The sequence below is a fragment of the Crocuta crocuta genome, unplaced genomic scaffold (assembly GCF_008692635.1).
Source record: "Crocuta crocuta isolate KB4526 unplaced genomic scaffold, BGI_CrCroc_1.0 scaffold10, whole genome shotgun sequence".
NCBI lineage: Eukaryota > Metazoa > Chordata > Mammalia > Carnivora > Hyaenidae > Crocuta > Crocuta crocuta.
The window spans coordinates 2,094,884-2,119,335 of record NW_027527551.1 but is presented as its reverse complement, the minus strand read 5'-3'; the positions used below and the strand labels follow the sequence as shown (position 1 = coordinate 2,119,335).

General features: G+C 37.7%; 1 protein-coding gene across 1 annotated transcript in view; it reads left to right on the top strand.

Annotated features, from left to right (window-relative positions):
* Window positions 1-23,281, top strand: part of WDHD1 (WD repeat and HMG-box DNA binding protein 1) — a 66,522-nt gene extending 43,241 nt beyond the window's left edge. Inside the window, exons 17-26 of the mRNA XM_077768257.1 lie at window positions 6,324-6,438; window positions 7,096-7,227; window positions 11,025-11,242; window positions 11,337-11,455; window positions 11,869-11,925; window positions 14,007-14,050; window positions 14,677-14,847; window positions 16,297-16,427; window positions 19,769-19,907; window positions 22,097-23,281. Of these exons, the coding sequence (XP_077624383.1) occupies window positions 6,324-6,438; window positions 7,096-7,227; window positions 11,025-11,242; window positions 11,337-11,455; window positions 11,869-11,925; window positions 14,007-14,050; window positions 14,677-14,847; window positions 16,297-16,427; window positions 19,769-19,907; window positions 22,097-22,297 (1,327 nt within the window). The 3' untranslated portion in view covers window positions 22,298-23,281. The remainder of the gene's footprint in view (window positions 1-6,323; window positions 6,439-7,095; window positions 7,228-11,024; window positions 11,243-11,336; window positions 11,456-11,868; window positions 11,926-14,006; window positions 14,051-14,676; window positions 14,848-16,296; window positions 16,428-19,768; window positions 19,908-22,096) is intronic.
* Window positions 23,282-24,452: the final 1,171 nt, after the last annotated feature.

Sequence of the window (24,452 nt, the reverse complement as noted above, 5' to 3'; positions counted from 1 at the left end):
CAGTTTAGTGTCTGACTCTTGATTTTGGCTCAGGTCATGATCTTAGGGTTCATGAGTTCAGGCCCCATATAGGATTCCATGCTGACAGTATGGAGCCCACTTGGGATTCTCTCTCTCTCCCTCTCTCTCTGCTGCTCCCCTGCTTGCATTCTCTCTGAAAATAAATAAATAGACTTAAGAAAAAAAAGAAACAGGATTTTCTGGTAGATTGGGGGTTTGTAGTGATGGAGGAGACTCAATAATGACACCCATATTTCCAATTAAAGCAACTAGATGGATAGTCATACCATTTATAGAAATAAGAGAAAAACAATTTCTTTTTTGGCTGTGTTAAGTTTGAAATGCTTGCAAAATGTCCAAATGGAGATATCAAGAAAACCTTAGAATAGATGATTTTAAGATAAAAATTTGGGAATCACCAGAATATAGAAGTATTTAAAGTCAGAGTAATAAATGAGATCATATAGAAGAAAGAGTAACAAAAAAAGGTTGCAGAATCCAACACTTAGAAATTTCAACATTTACAGAGGCACCTGGGTGGCTCAGCTGGTTAAGCATCTGACTCTTGATTTCGGCTCTGTTCATGATCTCCTGGTTGTGAGAGCATGGAGCCTGCATGGGATTCTCTCTCTCCCTCTCTCTCTCTACCCCTTCCTTGCTTATACATGTGTGTTCTCTCTATCAAAGTAAGTAAATAAACATTAAAAAAAGAAAAGAAAGAAATTCAACATGTAGAGGTTAGATATTGGAAGATGTAGCTTTTGAATAAGGAAAAGGACTGTTAGCTAAGCAAGTAAGAGAAAAGTCACTTGAGGGTTATAGCACAGAAGCTGTAAGTGGAGACTGTTTCAAGAAAGGCAGTAATCAGATAGGGAAATAAAAATGGCTCTTGAATACATAAAAATATGATTATCAAAATAAGATAAATACAAATCAAAACTAAAATTCTCTTTTTACTTACCAAATGAGGGAAATCTGAAAATTTGATAACACTCTTGGTAAGGCTGTGGGGAAATAATTCACGTTTGTAATGGCTGATGGGGGTATAAATTGGTTACAATCCCTATGGAAGGCAGTTTGTTAAGAACTACCAGAATTAGAAATGCATGTGTTCTTTGATCCAGTCATTCTGTCTTAGGATTCTGTCCTGCAGACGTTCTGGCACTTGTTATTTAAAGTGTGATCCAGGAGCGCCTGGGTGGCTTAGTCAGTTAAGCGCCCGACTTTCGCTTAGGTCATGATCTCGCAGTTTGTGGGTTCGAGCCCCGCGTCGGGCTCTGTGCTGACTGCCAGCTCAGAGCCTAGAGCCTGTTTCAGTCTGTGACTCCCTCTCTCTCTGACCCTCCCCTGCTCACACTGTCTCTCTCTCTCTCCTAGAAATAAATAAAACATTAAAAAAAATAAATAAATAAAGTGTGATCCATAGAGCATCAGTATCACCAGAGAGCGTAGTTATTAGAAATGCCGAATCTCAGGCTTCATTTCAGACCTACTGAATCAGAACCTGAATTTTAACAAGATCTTTAGGTGGGTGATTCGTGTGTACATTAAGGTTTAGGAAGTACTGCTGCTAGCACATGTAGGAATGATACATGTGAAAGATTTTCTACATTGTAAACTTGTTGATATTGACAAAAGATTTGGAAGCCTAAATTTCCTTTAGTAGAAGAATAAGGAAATAATGTACAGTTATACTTTAGAGTACTATGTAGGGACACCTGGGTGGCTTAGTTGGTTAAGTGTCCAACTTTGGCTCAGGTCATGATCTCACGGTTCTTGAGTTCAAGCCCTGCATTGGGCTTTGTGCTGACAGTTCAGACCCTGGAGCCTGCTCTGGATTCTGTGTTTCCCTGTCTTTCTGTCCCTCCCCTGCTCACACTTTGTCTCTTTCTCTCCCTCTCAAAAATAAACATTAAAAAAAAATTAATACTATATAGATTTTTTTTTAATGGTGAAGCAAATCATTTATGTGATAAAGGATGTGTATCAGTATATAAAGAACTCTTTTAACTCAAAAAAAGCCAACTCAGTTAAAAATTAGGCAGTGTGGAGCGCTTGGATGGCTCAGTCGGTTAAGCGACCAACTTTGGCTCAGGTCATGATCTCACGGTTTGTGCGTTCAAGCCCTGCGTCGGGCTCTGTGCTGACAGCTTAGAGCCTGGAGCCTGCTTCAGATTCTGTATCTCCCTCTCTCTCCGACCCTCCCCTGCTCACGCTGTGTGTGTCTCTCTCTCTCTCTCTCACAGAAATAAATAAAACATTAAAAAAATTTTAAAAAGAATATGCAGTATTTGAATAGACACTTCTCAAAAGAAAATACACACATGGCCAGTAAGCACATAGAGTTACCAGATGACCTAGCTGTTCAACTCCTACAGATACAGTTAAAGAATTAAAAGCATGTCATTTGAATCAGTACAAAATGCCTGCCTTTAATTATGAATATGAGTAATTACTAATCTGTGGATGTATCACTCCTACCTCCTTTTGAAACAGACTTCAGTTTAGCAAAAATTGTTTTTATTGTTTCCACTGAAGATTTTTTTTCATGATCACTGCTGGTTAATATATAACAGAGTTTACTAATCTTGTCTGCTTCTGTCTAATTTGCTTTCTATAAACATCAACATTCCTTTCTTTTTAAAAGCTCTTAAGAATTATTTAACATGCTTGAAAACAATTTTTTTTTTTTTTTAGTTTTATTCATTTAACAAGCATTTGTTATAGTAATGACTGTATGTGCTATACTACACAGAGGTAAATAAGGCCAGTAGCCAGGAAGTATTGCCTGGTAAAATCATTATCAACTCCTGAGTAAATGCTCAAAACAAGTTGTGAACAAAGTCTCCTCTTTGCAACCTACAACACAAAGCAAAATTCATTGCTGAGGGGAAACTTAGTCTGGACATTGGCCCCAAGTTTCTCCAGTTAAGTATGTTTTCAACTCTTTCTTTAACAAGAGAACAATTTTTATGATTTATTTGAAAAAGAATTGAAATAATTTTTTCTTAGTAAACTGCAGTTTATTTTTTCACATTTTCTCCTTCAAATGGTTTAGCCACATAGGAAGGAAACTTATTCATTGTAGGCAAAACCAACCAAATTAGCAGTCAAATGAGTTTGTTTTTCCTCCTCTTCCATGAAAGGGATATTTAATGGATAATGTCTTTTTACTTCAGGTCTAAAAGGATAAGAAATGTGAATTAGTATTCTGCTTTGATATAAATGTGGCTTTAAAAACCTATTAATAAATCCTATTTTTTTTTAGTGATAATTGCTTACTATGACTAAATCAGTAAAGTATTTGAGCTATAAAATGTTGTTTTTTTTGTTTTTTTTTTAATGTTTTATTTCTAAGAGAGAGAGAGACAGCGTGAGCAGGGGAGGGTCAGAGAGAGAGGGAGTCACAGACTGAAACAGGCTCCAGGCTCTGAGCTGGCAGTCAGCACAGAGCCCGATGCGGGGCTCGAACCCACGAACCGCGAGATCACGACCTAAGCGAAAGTCGGACGCTTAACCGACTAAGCCACCCAGGCGCCCCTATAAAATGTTTTTACACAAGAAAATATAAGTCTTTTTATAGAAAAAAATAATGTTAAGGTATCGAGATTACTCCCAGTGTTCTTTCTCATTTTGTTAATATATGTGTATGCGTATGTAATTGGACTTGTCCTTTCTGAATGCATGTGCTCTTTTTCATTTTGCATGACTTAATAAACTACTGACTTTTGGGAATGACAGAATTGCCACAAGAGATTTTTTAAACTTGAGGTATTTACACTCCTACTGTATGGTGAAAACCACTGATTTATATGAAATCATAAAAGGGGAGGAAGAAGAAGAAATGAGATTGTATGCTCAAAAATATTGGGGGCACCAGGGGCGCCTGGGTGGCTCAGTCAGTTGGGCATCTGACTTCGGCTCAGGTCACGATGGGTTTGAGCCCCGCGTCGGGCTCTGTGTTGACAGCTAGCCCAGAGCCTGGAGCCTCCTTCAGATTCTGTATTTCCCTCTCTCTCTGACCCTCCCCTGCTCATGCTGTGTCTCTCTCTCTCAGAAATAAATTAAAAAATGTATATATATTGGGAGCACCTGGGTGATTCGGTTGAGCATCCAACTTCAGCTAAGGTCATGATCTCACAGTTCATGAGTTTGAGCCCGGCATCAGGCTCTGTGCTGACAGCTCAGAGCCTGGAGCTTGCTTCTCACTGTCCCTCCCGAGCTCGTGCTCTATCTCTCAAAAATAAATTCTAACTTTAAAAAATAAATAAATAAAATATAAAATAAAAACACAGAAATATTGGAACTCTAAAAACATGTTTGTATTTTTATTGTATGGTCACCAAAAAAGGTGTGTTCATATCTCACTAGGAAGGAGACCTGGGTTTGAAAAAGTTCTTGTGTATTGCCATTATTTAATTTTTAACTATTCTAGTGGGCACTTGATAATGGGAGAAGATATTTACGAAAAAAATTTAAACCCACAGGCCTGGTTTCTACTTAGTATTTCCCTTTAAGAAAGTCATGATTTGGGGCACCTGGGTGGCTCAGTCGGTTCAGTGTCTGACTTCAGCTCAGGTCATGATCTCACGGTTCGTGGGTTCAAGCCCCACGTCAGGCTCTGTGCTGACAGCTAGCTCAGAGCCTGGAGCCTGCTTCAGATTCTGTGTCTCCCTCTCTCTGACCATCCCCTGCTCATGCTGTCTCTCTCTCTCTCTCAGAAATAAATAAAACATAAAAAAAAAAAAAGAAAGAAACAAAGTCATGACTTTAAGCCGTGACTAAAAGGTTATACTGTAAATTAAATGGATGGTTATTAGTAAGCATTGAATATTGTACTGTATCTTAAAATGACTATAAAAATTAGAAAGTTTGCCTAAGTGTTTATAGTGTGTAGGCATGGTTTTCCAGTGGTTTTCTTATAAATAACTTGGAATACATAAGTTAAAAGTATTCAATGTACATGTATCATTCTGTGATTAATGAATGCTTTTTAATTAATAAATTGCATTCGTATTCATTCTGAAGGGCATCTTTACATACTTTACATGTCCTAGTCAGAAAAGGTTTAGACAACGTTCTTGCCCACTGAGCTACTTATTACCACATAAGGCAACCTTTGATTTAACAGAGCAGGTATGTATTATAACGTTTTTAATGATACTGGGTTTTTGGCTTCACTCTCACCAATATCTAGTAATAAACACTTAACCTGTATTGGACATTTCACTATCTTTTTCTCTTATTTGACACTTTTTACCAGCAGTACCAAGTATTCCTAGACTGACAAAAGTGAATATGCTTCGTCAGTATTTTTTCTTGGATGATCTGTTTTATAATGTGAATCCTATGACAGCTATTGATGGTACAGCTTCTGTATTTTAAAAGTAGGCGATTTGCTAAGGAAAAGCTGGTGAGAGCCTATTTCACTTTTTTTTTTTTTAAGTTTATTTACTTATTTTGAGAGAAAGAGTGAGGTAGGGGCAGAGAGAGGAGAGAATCCCAGGCAGGCTTCACACTGTCAGTGCAAAGCCCAGTGTGGGCCTCAGACTCAGAAACTGTGAGACCATGACCTGAGCCAGAATCAAGAGTTGGATGCTTTACCAACTGAGCCACCCAGGTGCCCCAGGCCTATTTCACTTTAAATGATTGTTTAATAAAGCTGATATGAAGAGGGATTTTTGAAATTCTTGAAATGCATAGGGAGAGATTAATTTTTTTTAATTTTTTTTTTATGTTTTTATTCATTTCTGAAAGAGAGAGAGAGACAGCATAAACAAGGGAGGGTCAAAGAGAGAGGGAGATACAGAATCTGAAACATGCTCCAGGCTCTGAGCTAGCTGTCAGCACAGAGCCCAACACGGGGCTCGAACCCATGAACTGTGAGATCATGACCTGAGCTAAAGTCGGACGCTTAACCGACTAAGCCACCCAGGCACCCTGGGAGAGATTAATTTTTAGACCTAATCAGGCCTGAGGTACTTTATTTTTTAAGTTTGTTTATTTTGAGAGAGAGAGAAAAAAAGAGCAGGGGAGGGAGAAAGAGAGAAAGCAGGCTTCTTGCTGTCAGCACAGAGCTGGACGTGGGACTCGAACTCATGAACTGCGAGATCATACCTGAGCCAAAACCAACACTTAACTGATTGAGCCACCCAGGTACCCCTAAGTACTTTTTTAAAAAAAAGAGTAATTTGTTGTATATTATTAAGCCAACTATTGGAATAATATTATTCCAAGTTACTGACTTTTGGAAAATTTATATTTTAACAGTTTTTATGATCTTGGAGGAAATTTTTGTGGTGAGACTTTTTCTTTACTGACAGGTGCATTCCTTGCAAAGGTTCTCGATTTCCTCCCACCCTTCCACGCCCTGCTGTAGCTATATTATCCTTTAAGCTTCCTTATTGTCAGACTGCAACAGAGAAAGGACAAATGGAGGTATGTGGAATTCTTACCTTGACACTCTGAAAGATAATAAGATAATACATTGCCTGTGATGTAGACATTTAAAAATTACTCTGATGACCAGTGTTGACTACTCATTATTTTATAATTAAATAATTAGTTGTAGCAGGGAGGGAAGATGACTGCTTTTGATCACCAGAGTAACTGATTGCCATCACTACTTCCGGGGATTTTGTCTGTGCAATAAATGAGTATGATCATTAGGGTCTTACTAGGGTAAGGTACTCACTGTCAGAGTTGGGCCAAATGCCTGAGAGGGTGGGCCTCCATAAATTTTGTGTCTTGGCACTAGGCTTGCCTACTCTGGTCCTAGCCTTGTGCCATCATGTCACATGCAATTAGGTACTCTAGCCAAGAAGCAAATCGGTCTTTTAAAAGACAGTTTAACAAGTTCTCTGAGCATTAACTATGATTGCTAAGAAACTATTTGAAATACTATATCCCTTTTTTTTAAGGACAGAAGATAAAATCAAGCTTTGGTATCACATTAAAATTTAAATTATAAAGTAAACTATAGAAAGAATATTTCAAAAAGTATTTAATTCAGAAACTGTTCTTAGGGTAAATATTTAACAACTTGCCTGATACTAAGCTGATAGTTTTCTCTAAGCAGTTTTTTCCCTTTTATAGGAACAATATTGGCGTTCTGTTATATTTCACAGTCACCTTGATTATTTAGCTAAAAATGGTTATGAATATGAAGAAAGTACTAAAAATCAAGCAATAAAAGAACAACAGGAACTTTTAATGAAGATGCTTGCGGTGAGTAAAATAAATCTACTGGAAAAATTAAAGTTATGCTTTTCTATAGATTGGATTTCTTAAAAGTATGTGAATTAGCACAACCTCAAAACTTTTTTTAATTTTTAAAAAAATTTTAATTCAGGTATAATAGTGCTATATTAGTTTCAGATGTACATTACAGTGACTCAGCAATTCTCTACATTATTCAGTTCTGTTTCCCAGTTGATGTTGCAGTTAAAATATTTAAAACATTACCTTGTAACTAAGATCATAAGCAGATAAGTGTGCTTTTAATCTCCACCTGTTTCACCCTTCTGCCTACTCACAGCCCCTTTGGTAACCATCAGTTTGTTCTCTATAGTTACGCATCTGTTTGTTTTCATGTTTATTCTTAAGAGAGAGAGCATGTGCATGCAAGTGGGGGAGAGGCAGAGAAAGAGGGAGAGAGAGAATCCCAAGCTGGCTCTGCATTGTCATCAGTGAGCCTGATGTGGAGCTCAAACTCAAAAACAGTGAGATCAAAAACAGAACTCAAAAACAGATGCTTACCTGACTGAACCACCCACATGCCCCAAAAGTGTGTGTGTCTCTTTTTTTCTTGTTTCTTTTGTCTTTTTTTTTTTTTTTAATGTTTGCTTATTTTTGAGAGAGAGCAAGCAGGGGATGGGCAGAGAGAGGCGGAGATAGAGTATCGGAAGCAGACTCTGTGCTGACAGCAGAGAGCCTGACACAGGGCTTGAACTCACCAACTGCAAGATCATGACCTGGGCTGAAGTCGGATGCTTAGCCAACTGAGTCACCTAGGCATCCCTGTTTGTTTCTTAAATTCTACGTATAAGTGAACTCATATGGTATTTGTGTTTCTCTGACTTATGTCACTTAACTTTCTCTGACTTATTTCATTAATAATGAAATAATATTATTTCATTATATTCTCTAGATACATCCATGTTGTTGCAAATGATAAGATTTTGTTCTTTATTATGACTAATATTCCATTGTGTGTATATATACATATATATATACCACATCTTTATCCATTCATCTATCGATGGCCACTTGGGTCACTTCCATAATTTGGCTATTATAAGTAATGCTATAGTAAACATAAGGGTGGATATATTTTTCAGAATTAGTGCTTTTTTGGGGCACCTGGGTGGCTCAGTCAGTTAAGCATTGGGCTCCTGATTTTGTCTCAGGTCATGATCTCCTGATTCATGGGATCGAGCCCCGCATGGCGTTCTGTGCTTACAACGCAGAGCCTGCTTGCAATTCTCTCTCTGCCACCCCCCCCCCCCAAATAAATAAGCATAAAAAGAAAATTTCTGTAGAATTAGTGCTTTTTTATGCTTTGGGTAAATACCCAATAGTGGAGTTACTGAATTATATGGTAATTTTATTTTTAGTTTTTTGAGAAACCTTCATACTATTTCTACAGTGGTTGCACCAGTTTGCATTCCCACCAACAGGGCATGAGCACACCTTCTGATTCTTAAGTTGCATCCAGTAGTGTTTTCCTTCCTTAAAAGTTCTGTTTCCAAGTTGATATCGCAGTTAAAATATTTGAAACGTTACCTATAACTAAGATCATAGGCAGAAACAAACTGTTCTGGTGCTATCTCCCTTTTTGCTTTTGCTCACTGGTCTACATTTTAAGAGGCAGTCCAGGTATTCTGATGAAAGTTTGTCTATAGCCAGTAACCAGTTTTCATGCCCTAAATATTTTATTTATCTCTAGAGATAAATAGACTTGTTGAAATATAAAGTGCATGTGTTTTGTGTCCCCACTTGAGGTTGGTTTATGGTGAGGAGTATAACCTAATTTCTTTGTTCATTTGTGCCAGCCCCTTGAGGACAGTGATCAGGTTTCCTTTACCACTGTATGCTGGGTGCTTATATGGTGTGTAATACATAGTAAACGTCAGTATTTCTTGAGAGAGTAAATGGTCCAGACTTTTCATTTTAAGGTTGAGGAAAAACGGTTCTGAGGGAAAAGTGGTGTCTAAGACCACAGAGCTAATTATAACTCCAGTCTCCAAAAGGCGGTATTCACTACTGTCACCACTGTGCAACACTGCCTTGAGTTTAGTATTAAAGAAATTTAATTATTGTAGAGTAAGTTTTGTTTCTTTTATAAAATGTCATTTGTGGAACTAGAAACCTTTTCATTCCATACAACATATGTAAGAAAATATGTTTGTTTTATTTACCATTTATCATTAGAGGAGCTTTTCCTCTGGGACAGTGTTCTTAGTAGAGTATCAGTAGCTTGAGGACTGGTCAGTTTTTCTTTAGCATTCTTGTCGCCCTGGCAAATGCCTGAAGTTTAACGTCATTACTATGAGAACCATACTACTTTTCTTCATTTTCAGACGCCCCCTAAGGCAGAGTAGTACCCTGATTAAGTATTATTTATAGAATAGTAATAGTAGAAAAGTTGAAAAGGACATGGAGGTGACTATCTAAAACTTCTGTGCTGATGTATCAGATGTGGGATGTCTAAGTAACAAAATAATCCTTCTACTCTATGAAATATGAGACCCTTAGCATTTGAAGTACTAATTTTCCTTATGTTATACTTGAGTTGCCTGACTTTGAGTTGTCCCAATTCATACCAAAAGAAAAATAGTCAAGTGTTTTCAAAGATGTTAAATAAATGCCCTTTGTTTTATATTGTTATGTATAAAAAAATAGGGCAAGAAAAAGGAAGTTGTTAATTTTTTTTTTAATGTTTTTTATTTATTTTTGAGAGAGAGAAAGAGACAGCATGAGCAGGGGAGGGTCAGAGAGAGAGGGAGGCACAGAATCTGAAGACAGGCTCCAGACTCTGAGCTAGCTGTCAGCACAGAGCCTGACACGGGGCTTAAACCCACGAACTGTGAGATCATGACCTGAGCTGAAGTTGGACGCTTAGGCGACTGAGCCACCCAGGCACCCCAGGAAGTTGTTAATTTGTAAGCTGTATAACTATTTCTGGTAGTTGGAGATCACAGACCATCACACTTAAAAATGAGTGGATAAATCTACTCCCCCTGCCCCCACCCAGATTAGCTTAGTAGTATTTGTGTGCCAGTTCTGGACAAAGTAATAATTAATCATTTATAATTTATTCCTTCTTTGAATTTGCTACCCTATTTGATGAGGGCAGGATGAGGGTGGATGGGCAGCAAAACAAGTTTAAAAAAAACACATTTGAATTTTAAAGGAAAAACCTACTTCTTTTGCAATTAATAGCTTGAAATCACATGCTTATTTCATTGAATCTAAGCTCCTACTGAGTGTAAGATTCACCATTATTTTATTTATTTAAGCCAAGAAAAAACATGCTGCGAACTCTGACCCACCATCAATTGTAAAATGCTTTCCACTTTCAGAGATGCTAAATGAGTAAAAAATATGTATCTTAGAATCAGTGAGATACATTATCTAGAAAACTGTTTTTTCAGTTTTATTAGTATCATTCTCTTTTTAAAAGTTTTGCTTGGGGGCACCTGGGTGGCTTAGTCGGTTAAGCGTTCGACTTTCACTTAGGTCATGATCTCGCGGTTCGTGGGTTCGAGCCCCGCGTCAGGCTCTGTGCTGACTGCCANGCCCCGCGTCGGGCTCTGGCCGGACTGCCAGCTCAGAGCCTGGAGCCTGTTTCAGTCTGTGACTCCCTCTCTCTCTGACCCTCCCCTGCTCACGCTGTCTCTCTCTCTCTCTCCTAGAAATAAATAAAACATTTAAAAAAATAAATAAATAAAAAATAAAAAAATAAAAAATAAAAAAAAAGTTTTGCTTGATGTGTTTTTATTTTTTTTTCCATTTTGGGTTAGCTTTCTTGTAAACTGGAGCGGGAATTTCGTTGTGTGGAACTTGCCGATTTAATGACTCAAAATGCTGTGAATTTAGCCATTAAATATGCTTCTCGTTCCCGGAGATTAATATTAGCCCAAAGACTTAGTGAACTGGCTGTAGAGAAGGCAGCAGAATTGGCAGCAACCCGGGTAGAAGAAGAGGAAGAGGAAGATTTCAGAACAGAGCTGAATGCTGGGTAAGAAATAATCAGTTTAAACTTTTCTTTACCATTCTGAAAATGTATTTGGTCTTTGGGTAGCTCTTTATTGAATAATATTACTGTCTTTTAGTTACAGTAATACTACTACAGAGTGGAGCCAGCCAAGGCTCAGAAACCAAATTGAAGAAGATGAGGAGGATACTGGAGAAGCTGATGATAAAGAAGAAAAACGAGAAATACAGAAGTATGGTAAGATCAATTTTTAAAGCAATTTGAAGGTGAGAAATGTCATTTTTTTTTTTTTTAAATATTTTTATTTATTTCTAGGAGAGAGAGAGAGAGACAGCGTGAGCAGGGGAGGGTCAGAGAGAGAGGGAGTCACAGACTGAAACAGGCTCCAGTTTCTGAGCTGGCAGTCAGCACAGAGCCCGACGCGGGGCCCGAACCCACGAACCGCGAGATCATGACCTAAGCGAAAGTCGGACGCTTAACCGACTAAGCCACCCAGGCGCCCCGAGAAATGTCATATTTTGTGGCTTTCCCCATTTTACTTGACTGAGGAAAATTAAATACCTGTACTTTGTCAAGACACCTTTGCTGATTATTGATTATAGGAAGTAACTTTATTTCCCCATTTACATTGCGTTTTATCTTAATTATAGGACAGAATCCATTTTCCAAAAATGCAGATTCCTCTGATGTGCCAGCTCTTAAGTCAGGTAAGAAATATTTGTGATTTTGTAATATCAGGAGAATTGTTCAAATAGTCTTTAAAGTAATATATCTACTCAAACTACCTGCATACATACCCTGCCACCTTATGTTTGTTTTTATCAGAAATTTTGTTTGTGAAACTGGTCATTTTACAAATATGTATTAAATGCCTATTGTGTTTGAGAAGGTGGGAGATAACAGAAGTTAAGTAGACATGCATGGTTGATTCCTGCATAAACCTTATATAGGACCAATTGACTTTTTTTTTTTTTAAGTTTATTTATTTTTGAGAGTGAGGGAGAATCCCAAGCAGATTCTCTTGGGATCTGTTAGCACAGAACCAGACATGGAGTTAAAATCCACGAGCCATAAGACATGACCTGAGTCAAAATTAAGAGTCAGATGCTTAAAACCGACTGAGCCACCCAGGTGCACTCCAACTTTTTAAACCATGTACATATATTACTTTGGTTTTTAAAAATTACCTGTAAAAACATGTACAGAGTATTAAGGAGCATATAACAGTTTGCTTTAATCTAGTCAGTGGAGAGGGGTGGGTGGGCACCCCAAGGGAGGCCTCATGGAATGTTTAAAGCAGAGACTTGCAGGATGATTAAGAGTCAGCTAGGCAAAGGTGGGTGAGAGCAGAAGCAGAGAGAAAGTGTGTGACATAAGGAACAGCATGTGCTAAGATCATAAGAGTGGTATGAAGAGCACAGAGGCAGAGAGAAAGTGGTGCTGAGAGGTTTGGGAGTGATGGGCAAGAGCTAAATCATGCAGATCCATGTAGGCCACAGTAAGGATTTTTGATCTTTATTCTGAGGTCTCTGGAAGGCTGTTGTAGGCTTTAAGCAGGCATAGCATGGCACACTGGTGGAAGAGGAATACACATAAAGAGACTATTGAGGCAGTCCAAGTTACACTGAATAGTGGCTTGGACTAGGGTTGTGGGACCAGTGAAAGAAAGAATGAGAAGACTTGAAGAGGTGTTTCTGAAGAAGATGTAGAGAGTATATGGAAGTTTAGGGTGTAAAGAATGACTCACTTTCCAGCTTGAATACATGAGTGAACGATGGGACCATTTACTGAGTCAGAAAACACTAGGGAAATGCAGATATTGATAGATGATAACGAATTACTATTGGATATTTCAGTTAGGAGCTTAGGAAAGTAGTCTGGGAGGGAGATGTAAAGTGAAAATAATTGGTATAACCATAGCAATTTAAACCATGGGCATAGAGGAAGATATAAAGTGAGAAGGAAAGTGAGTTTAGGCCTGGGGAATTCCCAACGTTTAAACATTAGGCAGAGGAGGTTAAGGAGGAGAAACTATCAAAAGAGAATGAGATCAAAGAGGAAGGAAGTAGGAAAGGGGAAGCTCAGAAATCAAGGGGAGGAGACAGTATCAAGAGGAAAAGAACACTTAGCTATGTAGAATGCTTTTGAGGGGGTCAAATAAGATGATGACTGAAAACTACCCACCAGATTTGGCCAAATGGAGTTTATTGAGTCCTTAGCAAGAACGAATTCTATAGGATAGTAGGGCTGGATGTTGGAATGTAAGGACACTGAAGAACTGGGAATAACCATATAGACAACTCTTGAGAATTTGATTGTGTAGAAGAGGGAAGAAAAAATGGTGGCTAGAGGGAATTGAAGTTGAGAGGGTTTGTTTTTGTTTGTTTTTAGGAAACTTGAGTAGCCAGTAAAGAGAAAAGTACAAAGATGAGTTAGCCATCGATAGGACAAGTTGCTTGACAAAGCAGTAGTAGATGGGATCTAGAGCACAAGTAAATGAATTATTAACCGTAACTAAAACAAGGCACCATCCTTTCATGGTAGCAGGAGGAAAGGATAGATCTATAACAGATTTACATACTTCATAGGGACAAGTTGGGATAGTTTCCATTTAATACCTTTTATTTTGTCTTGGAAATAGGAGGTCATATACAGTTGTTAATAATTCTAAAGTTGTAAAGCACATTTGTTTTTGTATATTACAGATTAAAATGTCCTATTATTATAGAAGTCAGAAGTCTTCCTTATGTTTTACCACTATTAAGTGAGGGTTTCTTTCTTATGAAAGGTGCAGTTATCTCTAGCAGCCAAGGACGAGTAAACCCCTTCAAGGTAAACTCTTTCCAGTGGTATTTAAAATGTTTTTAAATACATTTTTATACAGAAAAATATTTCCAAACCACCAGATGACCCTCCCCAGATTTGGAAACATTAAAGATAGAAGCAGATCTTTGTGAAAACAGACGAAAGCAGCACAAAAGTTCATGCTTGGGCTAAGAGTTATATGTTCTACTTATCTTCTGAATACCTATAGTTTTGAAAGATAGTCCCTGTTTTTCGTGGGGATGTGTTATATTTAATATGTCTGTCAGTCTTAATATGGATTGTACAAAATGTATTCATTTCCCTGTGTGACACTACAATATACACTTAAAAGGCATTTAAGTATATTTTTTTAACATTTATTTTTGAGAGAGAGAGTGTGTGCACGAGTTGGGGAGGGGCAGAGATGAGGGACAGAGGATCTGAAGCGGGCTCTATACTGACACTAGAGAATCCAACATGGGACTCGAACCCATGAGCCATGAAATCATGACCTGAGCTGAAGTTGAACACTCAACCGACTGAGCCACCCAGGTGCTCCTAGACTTAACAGAAATTTAAAGGAAAAGTGAATCTCTTGGGGTTTTTTTTTTCCTTCTTTAAACATAAAATGCTAATACTAATTTGCTCTTTAGGTGTCAGCCAATTCTAAAGAGCCAGCCATTTCAGTGAATTCAGCACGTTCAACTAATATTTTAGACAATATGAACAAATCATCCAAGAAATCTACTGCACTCAGTCGAGCTACAAATAATGAAAAGTCTCCAGTTATAAAGCCTCTAGTTCCAAAGCCAAAGTCTAAGCAGGTACAGTTTCAACTACCCACATCAACAACAAGTAGTACATGGTCTGTTTGTCTTGCTTTAGTTTTGTTCACTCTTTCAGGTATGGGGCAGGAGGCTCCAGTTGTTTATCATTGATTGCCTAGTGAGGGTAGTGGTTCTCAAATCTGATTTTTGCATCAGAATCACTTTTTAAAATATATACAGTTAAACCTTGGTTTGTAAGCATTATTTGTTCTGGAAACATGCTTGTAATCCAAAGCACTTGTATATGAAAGCAAATTTCCCCATAAGAAATAATGGAAACTCAGATGATTCATTCCACAACCCAAAAATATTCATATAAAATGATTACAGTACTGTAATATAATACAAAATAATAAAGAAAATACAAAATATAAAGAAAAATAAATTAACCTGCACTTACCTTTGAAAACCTTCATGGCTGGTGTGAGGGAGACCAGAGAGAGGAGGGTTATTGTGTAGGAAGACTTTCACTATCATTAATGGAATCACTGCTATCTGTTGGCTCACTGGAATCTTTTTCTGCATGGGGGCCATTGTATACGCTTGCACAGTGTTGACTACTGTACAGTATTAATAAATTCTTGTCATATACTGTATGTAATGTAACTGGCAATAAGACAGCAGCAGGCAGCCTGACCTAGAATGAAGCAAAGCATTCCTAAGCTTACTCTTGTATTGAAAAGCAGAGGATTGTCCATAGGTGCTTTGAAGTGACAGAAAATACACAGTGCCAGTTATGGGCACCTTCCTACGTTCTGAAAAATCACTGATTTCTGCCAGACCCCTCGGCTTGAGACCGAGCATTCAAGCATGGGTGACGATCACTCACAATCCTGCAGCCAGTGAGAGATGGAAGAACCATTGGCGCAGTTGTGATCATGGGACATTTGGGATAACATACCACTTGTATTATGAGACACTGCTCGTTTATCAAGTTAAAATTTCTTAGAAATGATAATTTTGTGAAACATTCGCAGAGTAAGTTACTCATAATCCAAGGTTTCTCTGTGTATACTTAGGCCCCAAAGACTCAGGCATCTGTCTGGTTTTTAAAAAAATTTCCCAGTTGATTTTGATGCATATCTTTTTTAATGATGATGCTGTAGTACCTGGCTCTAATCTTTCCTTGTTCCATATTCTGATTTTGCCTTCTAGATTTCATCCCAGATTTGGTATTTCATCTCAGATTTGTCATTAGTGTAATACATCTTTTATCTTTTCCATTTTATATAATTTTATTCATTTAGAAATATTTGAAGTAATATTTTTGGGGTGTTTTGTGTCTGTAGGGATGTTTACATTCAACTGAGAACCTCAGGACTTCACATGTTGGTATAAGAATTCTAAACAATTGTAAATATTTTTCCACATTTTTCAAGACTTGATTGTACTATATAAAATTGTACTAGATTTTTGTTGCAGTATTCATTATGTTTGTTTTTACAGGCATCTGCAGCATCCTATTTCCAGAAAAGAACTTCCCAAGCTGATAAGAGTGAGGATGCAAATGAAGAAAATCCTAAAAATTCATCATCTGAAACGCCAGCTCTGTGTCCTCAAAACACTGAAAGTCAAAGGTCAGTGCATAGACAAATTTATTATTCTCATGATGCGATATTCCAATAAAGGGTATACAGAAATAGCAATACAAAATAACACAGCTGTCTTGTTCATTATTACATATTGGCATTGGTAGCAGTCATTCTGAACACACAACTTTCTTTTTAATATTTATTTTGAGAGAGAGGGAGGGAGGATTTTTTTTTTTTTTTTTATGTTTATTTGGGATGGAAGAGAGAGCAGGGGAGGGGGAAGAGAGGGAGGGAGACACAGAATCTGAAGCAGGCTCCAGGCTCTTAGCTGTCAGCACAGAGCCTGATGTGGGACTTGAACTCCTGAACTGTGAGATCATGACCTGAGCCGAAATCTGATTCTTAACCAACTGAGCCACCCAGGTTTCCTGAGGGAGGGAGAATCTTAAGCAGGCTTCTTGCCCAGCACAGAGCCCAACACAGGGGCTCAGTCTCAAAACCGTGAGCTCATGACATGAACCGAAATCAAGAGTTGGATGATTAACTGACTGAGCCACCCAAGTGCCCCTGAATATGTAACTTTAAGGAAGCCATAAATCTTGATTATTGTCTATTAATACTTTTTCTATAAGTTTTCTATAAGTTATATGTATTTTAAATTGTTTTAAATTTAAATTTAAAATATTTTATATCTTATAATTCTTTTTTGGTTTTAAAATAAATATACTTACATGAGAGAAGCAGAGAAAGGATATAAAAGAAAGTCTGATAAAGAATAAATAGGGGTGCCTGAATGGCTCAGTCGGTTAAGCGTCCGACTTTGGCGTAGGTCATGATCTTGCGGTTCGTGGGTTTGAGCCCTGCGTCGGGTTCTGTGCTGGCAGCTCAGAGCCTAGAGCCTGTTTCAGATTATGTGTCTCCCTCTCTCTGTGTCCTTCCCCCACTCATGCTCTGTCTCAAAAATTAACCAACTAACTAAATAAATAAGTAGTAAATACCTTTTTAAAGAGTTTATTTTTAAATAATCTCTGCACCCAGTGTGGGGTTGAACTTACAACCCTAATATCAAGAGCCATGTGCTCTATTGATGGAGCCAGCAGGTGCCCCTCATGTTAACCTTTTTAATTTGAGGGGTAGCTCTTGGTTTTTATTTTTCCTATTTTGCCCTGAATTCAAATTAGATATTAAATAGTGAAGGTTTGGGGTACCTGGGTGGCTCAGTCAGTTAAGTGTCCGACTTGGGCTCAGGTCATGATGTCATAGTCCATGGATTCGAGCTCCGCATCAGGCTGTGTGCTGACAGCTAGCTCAGAGCCTGGGGCCTGCTTCCGATTCTGTATCTCCCTCTCTCTCTGACCCTCCCCTGCTCACTTTGTGTCTTTCTCTCTCTTTTTCTCTCTCTCATAAATTAAAAAAAAAAAAAAAATCCATAATAAATAAATAGTGAAGGTTTTATTTAAGAAGACAATTTTTTGTACTATCAATACAGAAGCTTACTTAATTGAAATGTCATTAAAGAATTATCACTGTTTAACCAAATATTTTGTCAAGAGTGTTGATACACTAACTCAGAAGAGAAATGTTCAATTTTGTTTTCTTTTGAAAAACAGCTGTTTAAAAGGGGCAGGGAGCTTGCATGCTGTTAGCTAGACTTGTGATATTGCTTCAAGTTTGATTAAAATGAATGTTTATTAATTTCTGGTAATTCAAGAACCTTTGTTTACTGTTGCTATTTGCTTTAATTTGTTCTATTATTTTTCTGGAAGTAGAATTATATTTTTATAATAAACACTTTTAATGTTTATTTATTTTTGAGACAGAGACAGAGTGTGAGCAGGGGAGGGGCAGACAGGAAGACCCAGAATGTGAAGCAGGCTCCAGGCTCTGAGCTATCAGCACAGAGCCTGATACAGAGCCCAAAGAGGGGCTCGAACCCATGAACCGTGAGATCATGGTCTGAGCCAAAGTTGGATGCTTAACCAACTGAGCCACACAGGCACCCTTGGAAGTAGAATTACATTAAGATTACTTGAAACTTGTATATTTCCACAAATTAGGCAATACCAGTAATATGTTTTATAGCTTGTTTTTCTAAAAATTAAAAAGTTTAGACAAACAATCCCTCAATTACTCATAAAGGTAATTCTTTTTAATCTTTTTTAGTAAAATTAAGATTTTATATTTAGTGGGCCCTGCATTAGAGATGCAGTATTACAGCCTGTGATTTTGTTTCTATTTAAAATTTTATCATAAACATTTTCCCATGGTATTTTTGCTACTAATTTTTGCTATATATTTAATTTTGTTATTCAGGGTCCATGTGATTGCAGTGTATTAAGGGCCAGTATAGGTGCTGTGTAAAGAATGGGGACTCTGGAGTCAGGCTGCCAAGCTATTGAATCCCAGGTCTGACTTCAGCTATCTGTGTGAACTGGAATAAGTTATTTCACATTTTTGAGCCTTGATTTCCTCCTCTGTGGAATGGAGATGGTTAATTGTACCTACCCTCATAGGGTTATGATAGATGAAATGAGATAATACAACAAAGTATTTAGAACAATGACTAGCAGATAGTAAGTGCTCGGTAAATATTAAATGTTTGCATTAAACCTCACTTGTGACCTAAAGACAATTTGTGTCAAAAGGAAAGTCTAGGGGTGCCTAGGCGGCTCAATCAGTTAAGTGTCTGACTTTGGCTCAGGTCATGATCTTGCAATATGTGAGTTTGAGCCCCACATCAGGCTCTGTACTGGCAGCTCAGAGCCTGGAGCCTCCTTGGGATTCTGTGACTCTGTCTCTCTCTGCCCCTCCCCCAGTCATGCTGTGTCTCTTCTCTCTCTCTGTCTCAAAAATAAACATTAAAAAAAAAAAAAAGTAGAGCCTAATAAAATTGATAAGTGTGTGTTTATGCTTAACATAATAATTACACGAGAAAGGACATACACTCCCAGGTCAGCTGTGAGAGCAATGGTGAGGGGATGGGAAAGGAGCTTGAAAAAAGTAAAAATTTCAGATAGCTGGTTTGGAAAATGGAGAAAGAACCTGCCACCGATACTTGGAAGAATTTTACTGGGCCAGAGGGGCTGAGTGAACTTGGAGACCTTGAGCCTGTCAGTATGCCAGAAAAGAGCTGAAAGTGCAGAGTTCATGGTTTACATATGTGAGTAAACCGTTTGAATTGACCTTACAAGGGATTTTTCAATTCATTATTTCCATGGTCTTCAGGCAGTTTTAAGTAATATGTAGTATGAATATTAGCAAGTGTAATTAATCATGTTCTTCTTACTATGTATAGGTATGCAAAGACTAATTACTAACCTGAAAAATCATAAAGCACTTTAAACTGTGTCTTAAGTATGAAGTTTTTTCAATAATTGCTATTTTAGGCCAAAGACTGGGTTCCAGATGTGGCTGGAAGAAAACAGAAGTAATATTTTGTCTGACAATCCTGACTTTTCAGATGAAGCAGACATAATAAAAGAAGGAATGATTCGATTTAGAGTATTGTCACCCGAAGAAAGAAAGGTAAGAATAATTTTCCTGAGATTGAGATGTTAGTAAACTCCCAGGGTTTTTTTTGTTTGTTTGTTTGTTATTGTCACCCGAAGAAAGGAAGGTAAGAATAATTTTCCTGAGATTGAGATCTTAGTAAACTCCCAGGGTTTTTTTTTGTTTGTTTATTTGTTTTTAAGTTTATTCATTTATTTTGAGAGAGAATGCAAGCAGGGAAGGGACAGAGAGAGAGAATCCCAAGCAGGCTATGCGGGGCCTGAACTCACGAACCATGATATCATGACTTGAGCCAAAACCAAAAGTTGACTGCTTAACCAACTGAGCCACCCAGATGCCCCCCAGGTTTTAAAAATTCTTACAGAAAATGCCTTTTTCTGTTTTTGGAAATTGCATATATTCTGGTAAACTCTTGGTGGAGAGGAAATTAAATAACTGAAATGTTAGTTTTGAACATGTGGATATATAATAGTTATTAGTGCTGATGGTTAAATTTGGGGCATATGTACTGTTTATATCTGTGCAAGTTCTTGCATGTTGTAAGTTAGGGGGATACCCCAAGAAAAAGTACATTACTTATAAATCAAAACCAAATAAAATTAAGAGGTAAAAATGAAATTAATTCACATGTTTGGACTACTACTTTAGAGTACTTGGGATTCTCTCTCTCCGCCCCTTCCCTGCTTGTGCAAGATGCTTTATCTCCCTCTCAAAATAAGTAAATAAACTTAAGGAAAAATTTTAAAAAGCAGGATTTTTTTAAAATGCTCTCTTCCACATTGAATACAAAATGAGAATACTGGGGCATCTGGCTGGCTCAGTTGCAAGAGCATGTGACTGGACCTCAGGGTTGTGAGTTCAAGCCCCACATTGGGCATAGAGCTTACTTTAAAAACACAAAACAAAACAAAGTCAAAAGGAGAGTACTGCTTTTGGAGGGAGGGGGACCTGGTGTCCTGTTTTAGCCTTTCACGTGGAAATTAGGACAGGTGGCTAGGAGCAGCTTTCTGTTGCAAGGGGAAGGAATGTGGGTGGTATGTCAATTAAATCCTTGGATTTCATTTCCCTGGGGATGAAAGTATGCAGCATTGGCACATAGTATTCACCTGGTGAATACTAGATAATAGATACTTGCCTTGATAAAATGAATTTTAAGAATAAAGGTATTAACAAAATGAGGAAGCTAGAAACTGGTCTAACCACCTCTAGTGTATGTAGAATCTCATTGGCAACTTTGTAGTTCTCATTTTTTGTAAGACTTTATAAAAGGATAATTCTAAAGAATTAGATAAAATAGCATTTAAATGATCTTATGCAGTTAAAGATGTGATTGAGGTTTTTTTTCTTAAAAAATTTTTTTGAATGTTTTATTTCTGAGAGACAGAGACAGCGTGAGCAGGGTCAGAGAGAGAGGGAGACAGAATCTGAAGCAGGCTCCAGGCTCTGAGCTACCTGTCAGTCCAGGCTCTGAGCTAGCTCGAATCCATGGACTGTGAGATCACGATCTGAGCCGAAGTTGCTTAACCGACTGAGCTACCTAGGCACCCCTGAAATGTCATTCCTGAAGTGGTAGAGTGATAGGGATGAAGAGAACTGATTACAAGGAGTTGGGGCCTGGGTGAGAAGCATAGGATGGGGGAGCAACATGGGGGATCCTTGTGTGGTGATGGTACTGTTTTGTATCTTGAATGTGGAGCCTACCTGGGAATTAAATATGCATACACACACACACACACAAATGAGTAGAAGTTAAAAAAAAAAAAAGGGAGAATTGTATGTCAGTACCCTAGTTGCCATATTACTGTTGTTTTGGAAGATGCTGCAATTGAGGGGAAGTGGGAAAAGGATACACAATATCCTTCTGTATTTTCCCCTACAACTGCATATGAATAATCTCAAAGTAAAAAGTTTCATTTTTAAAAAAAGTACCTGAAGTTATCTATTTCGCACTTAATGTGGTTAAATATAAGCAGAGTTTAGGTTGAAATATTACAGAGGTAGACTGTAAATGTTTTAACTTGCTCTGCAGTTAAGTCGTAAGACATTTGTTAACAGTGAAAATCCTTAATGATTAGCATAACAATTGAGGTGCTAATTATACTGCTTTTTATATACAGTATTGTTACCTAGAAAAGCAAGGAAATAATTTCCTTCCTATTTCTTTGTTATTGCCTAAAAATCTTTTCTACCATATTTTTACAAAGGCGTGGGCTACCAAGGCCAAAGGAGGTACTACAAGTGATGGAGCTGAAGCAAAGAAGCGAAAACGTGTGGTTGATGAAAGTTATGAAACTGAAAACCAGAAGGAAAAAGCAAAGGAGAATCTGAATTTGCCTAAAAAGCAAAAACCTTTAGATATTTCTACCAATCAAAAACTATCAGCTTTTGCATTTAAGCAGGAATAGAGTTAGGGAAATGACCTTAGAGAAGTAATGGATTTTTTACTCATCATTGATGAATTTGGACTTAAAAAATATATATCTTTAAAAAATTCATTATATATTTTTAAAAGAGTTTAATGACAGCTGTTTGTCTTTATTAAGGTAATATAGTAACAAGGTGTGTGTAAAAACTTAACCATGCCTGAAGATAGTTCTGCCCCCAAATGGAGGGCCATTCAGAAGCATTATGATGGCAGGCACTGACTTGAAGCCACCAGCGTGTCACAGTGGAAGCCAGTTTGATTTTGTTTCTTACCTTCAAAATCATCAAAGCCAAGGTCTTAAAACCTCTGAGCATTGAAGTACCTTCAAGGGGTTTCCTCGTTTGGTTTATGTTGTATACTGGGAACTACTACAGAAGTCCTCTTCCAAGTGTGTTACCGTAGACTGTTCTCTATGTCTATATTGGACTAGGGACCATGTTTTTTAATATGGGCCCTTAACATGTAAATAATTTTGTAGATGTGATTTTTTTCATTTTTTTATTTTGGAAATTTCTTCATATATGGCTTTCAATTGTCTTTGTATAGCCTGGTTTTAAAAAAATAAGACTTTCACATTTCCATATTTAGTTTTCTGTTTGGTCTTAACATTTTTCCATGAAATGAAAATGTTTCTAGGAAACAGCTTATATTTATTACCTTAATTTCCACCATCACCCCATTCTGCTACACATCATACACACAGAAGAGAAGATTGAGGATAGTTTTGATAGTGTTTCAGCCCAGGGCATAACATGCCCCTGGTAAGATCCTCTGGTTATCAACACCAGCAGTACTTTCCTGAGCAAGTCTTTGAAGCCTTGATAAGACAGTAGTTAAAGAGTTAGGGAAAGTATTTAACTTCTCTTTTATTTTGAACAAATAAGATTTAAATATTTCATGTATTTTTTGGGTTATTATTCTAAGCAGAGCGTAAAGCAAATGCAGCCTCTTAAATGAGGGCAGAATGTAGGGGTGGGCTTGGTGGAGGCAGGGGTGGGTTGTAGTAAAATAAAAATCAGGTGGCTCAGAATTGAGGATGCTTTTATATGTTGGAAGGAACATAATGTGCTGAAAATTTAGATGTGTAGAAGCCAAAGATATTCCTTATCTCATGATGACTAAGGTTAGGAAGGAATACATCTCTGATGCTTTAGGTGTAGAGAGACATGATAGCACAGTGGTTAGGAGCACAGATTTCAAAGTCAAACTACTTGGGTCTGAAGACCCACTCTAGTACAAGTGACTGTAAGTGAAATAATCTGAGATAATATGGGTGGGCTTGATTCAATCATTTGAAAGACTAAAGGGCAGAACTGCGGCTTCCCTGAGGGAGAAGGTATTTATACCTGTAAACAGCAGTTTTGGGTCAAGCCAGATTTCCTGCCTGCACTTCCTGGAGGTCTAACCTGTGGATCTGGGGTTTCACACTTTGCCTTCCAGCCTCCACAACTGTGTGAATGAATTCTTTGCAATAAGTCTTTTAGTTTCTCCTACTGGTTCTGTTTCTCAGGTTGAACACGGACTAATTCAAGGCTATTAATAACTTTATGACAAGAAACTGGAAAAATTTGATGAAGAAGTACCAACAAAAGCAGAGCTTATTAAAACTGACTCAAGATATCAAAAAACTAAAATACTTAGGAATAAATTTAACAAAGAAGTGCAAAACTTATACTCTGACCTACAAAACATTGAAAGACATAAAAGAAGACCTAAATAAATGCAAAGACATCCTATGTTTATGGGCCAAAAGACTTAACATTGCATTATTATTTATTTATTTATTTATTTTAAAATATTTTTATTTATTTCTAGGAGAGAGAGAGAGACAGTGTGAGCAGGGGAGGGTCAGAGAGAGAGGGAGACACAGACTCTGAAATAGGTTCCGGGCTCTGAGCTGGCAGTCAGCACAGAGCCCGACGCGGGGCTCGAACCCACGAACCGCGAGATCATGACCTAAGCGAAAGTCGGACGCTTCTCCGACTAAGCCACCCAGGCGCCCCTTAACATTGCATTATTAAAAGAAGCAATACTCCCCAAACTGATCTACAGATTCGGTGCTTTTCTTACCAAAACTCCAGCTGGCTGCCCCCCCCCCCAAAAATGACCAGCTGATCATTTTTGATCATTGAAAT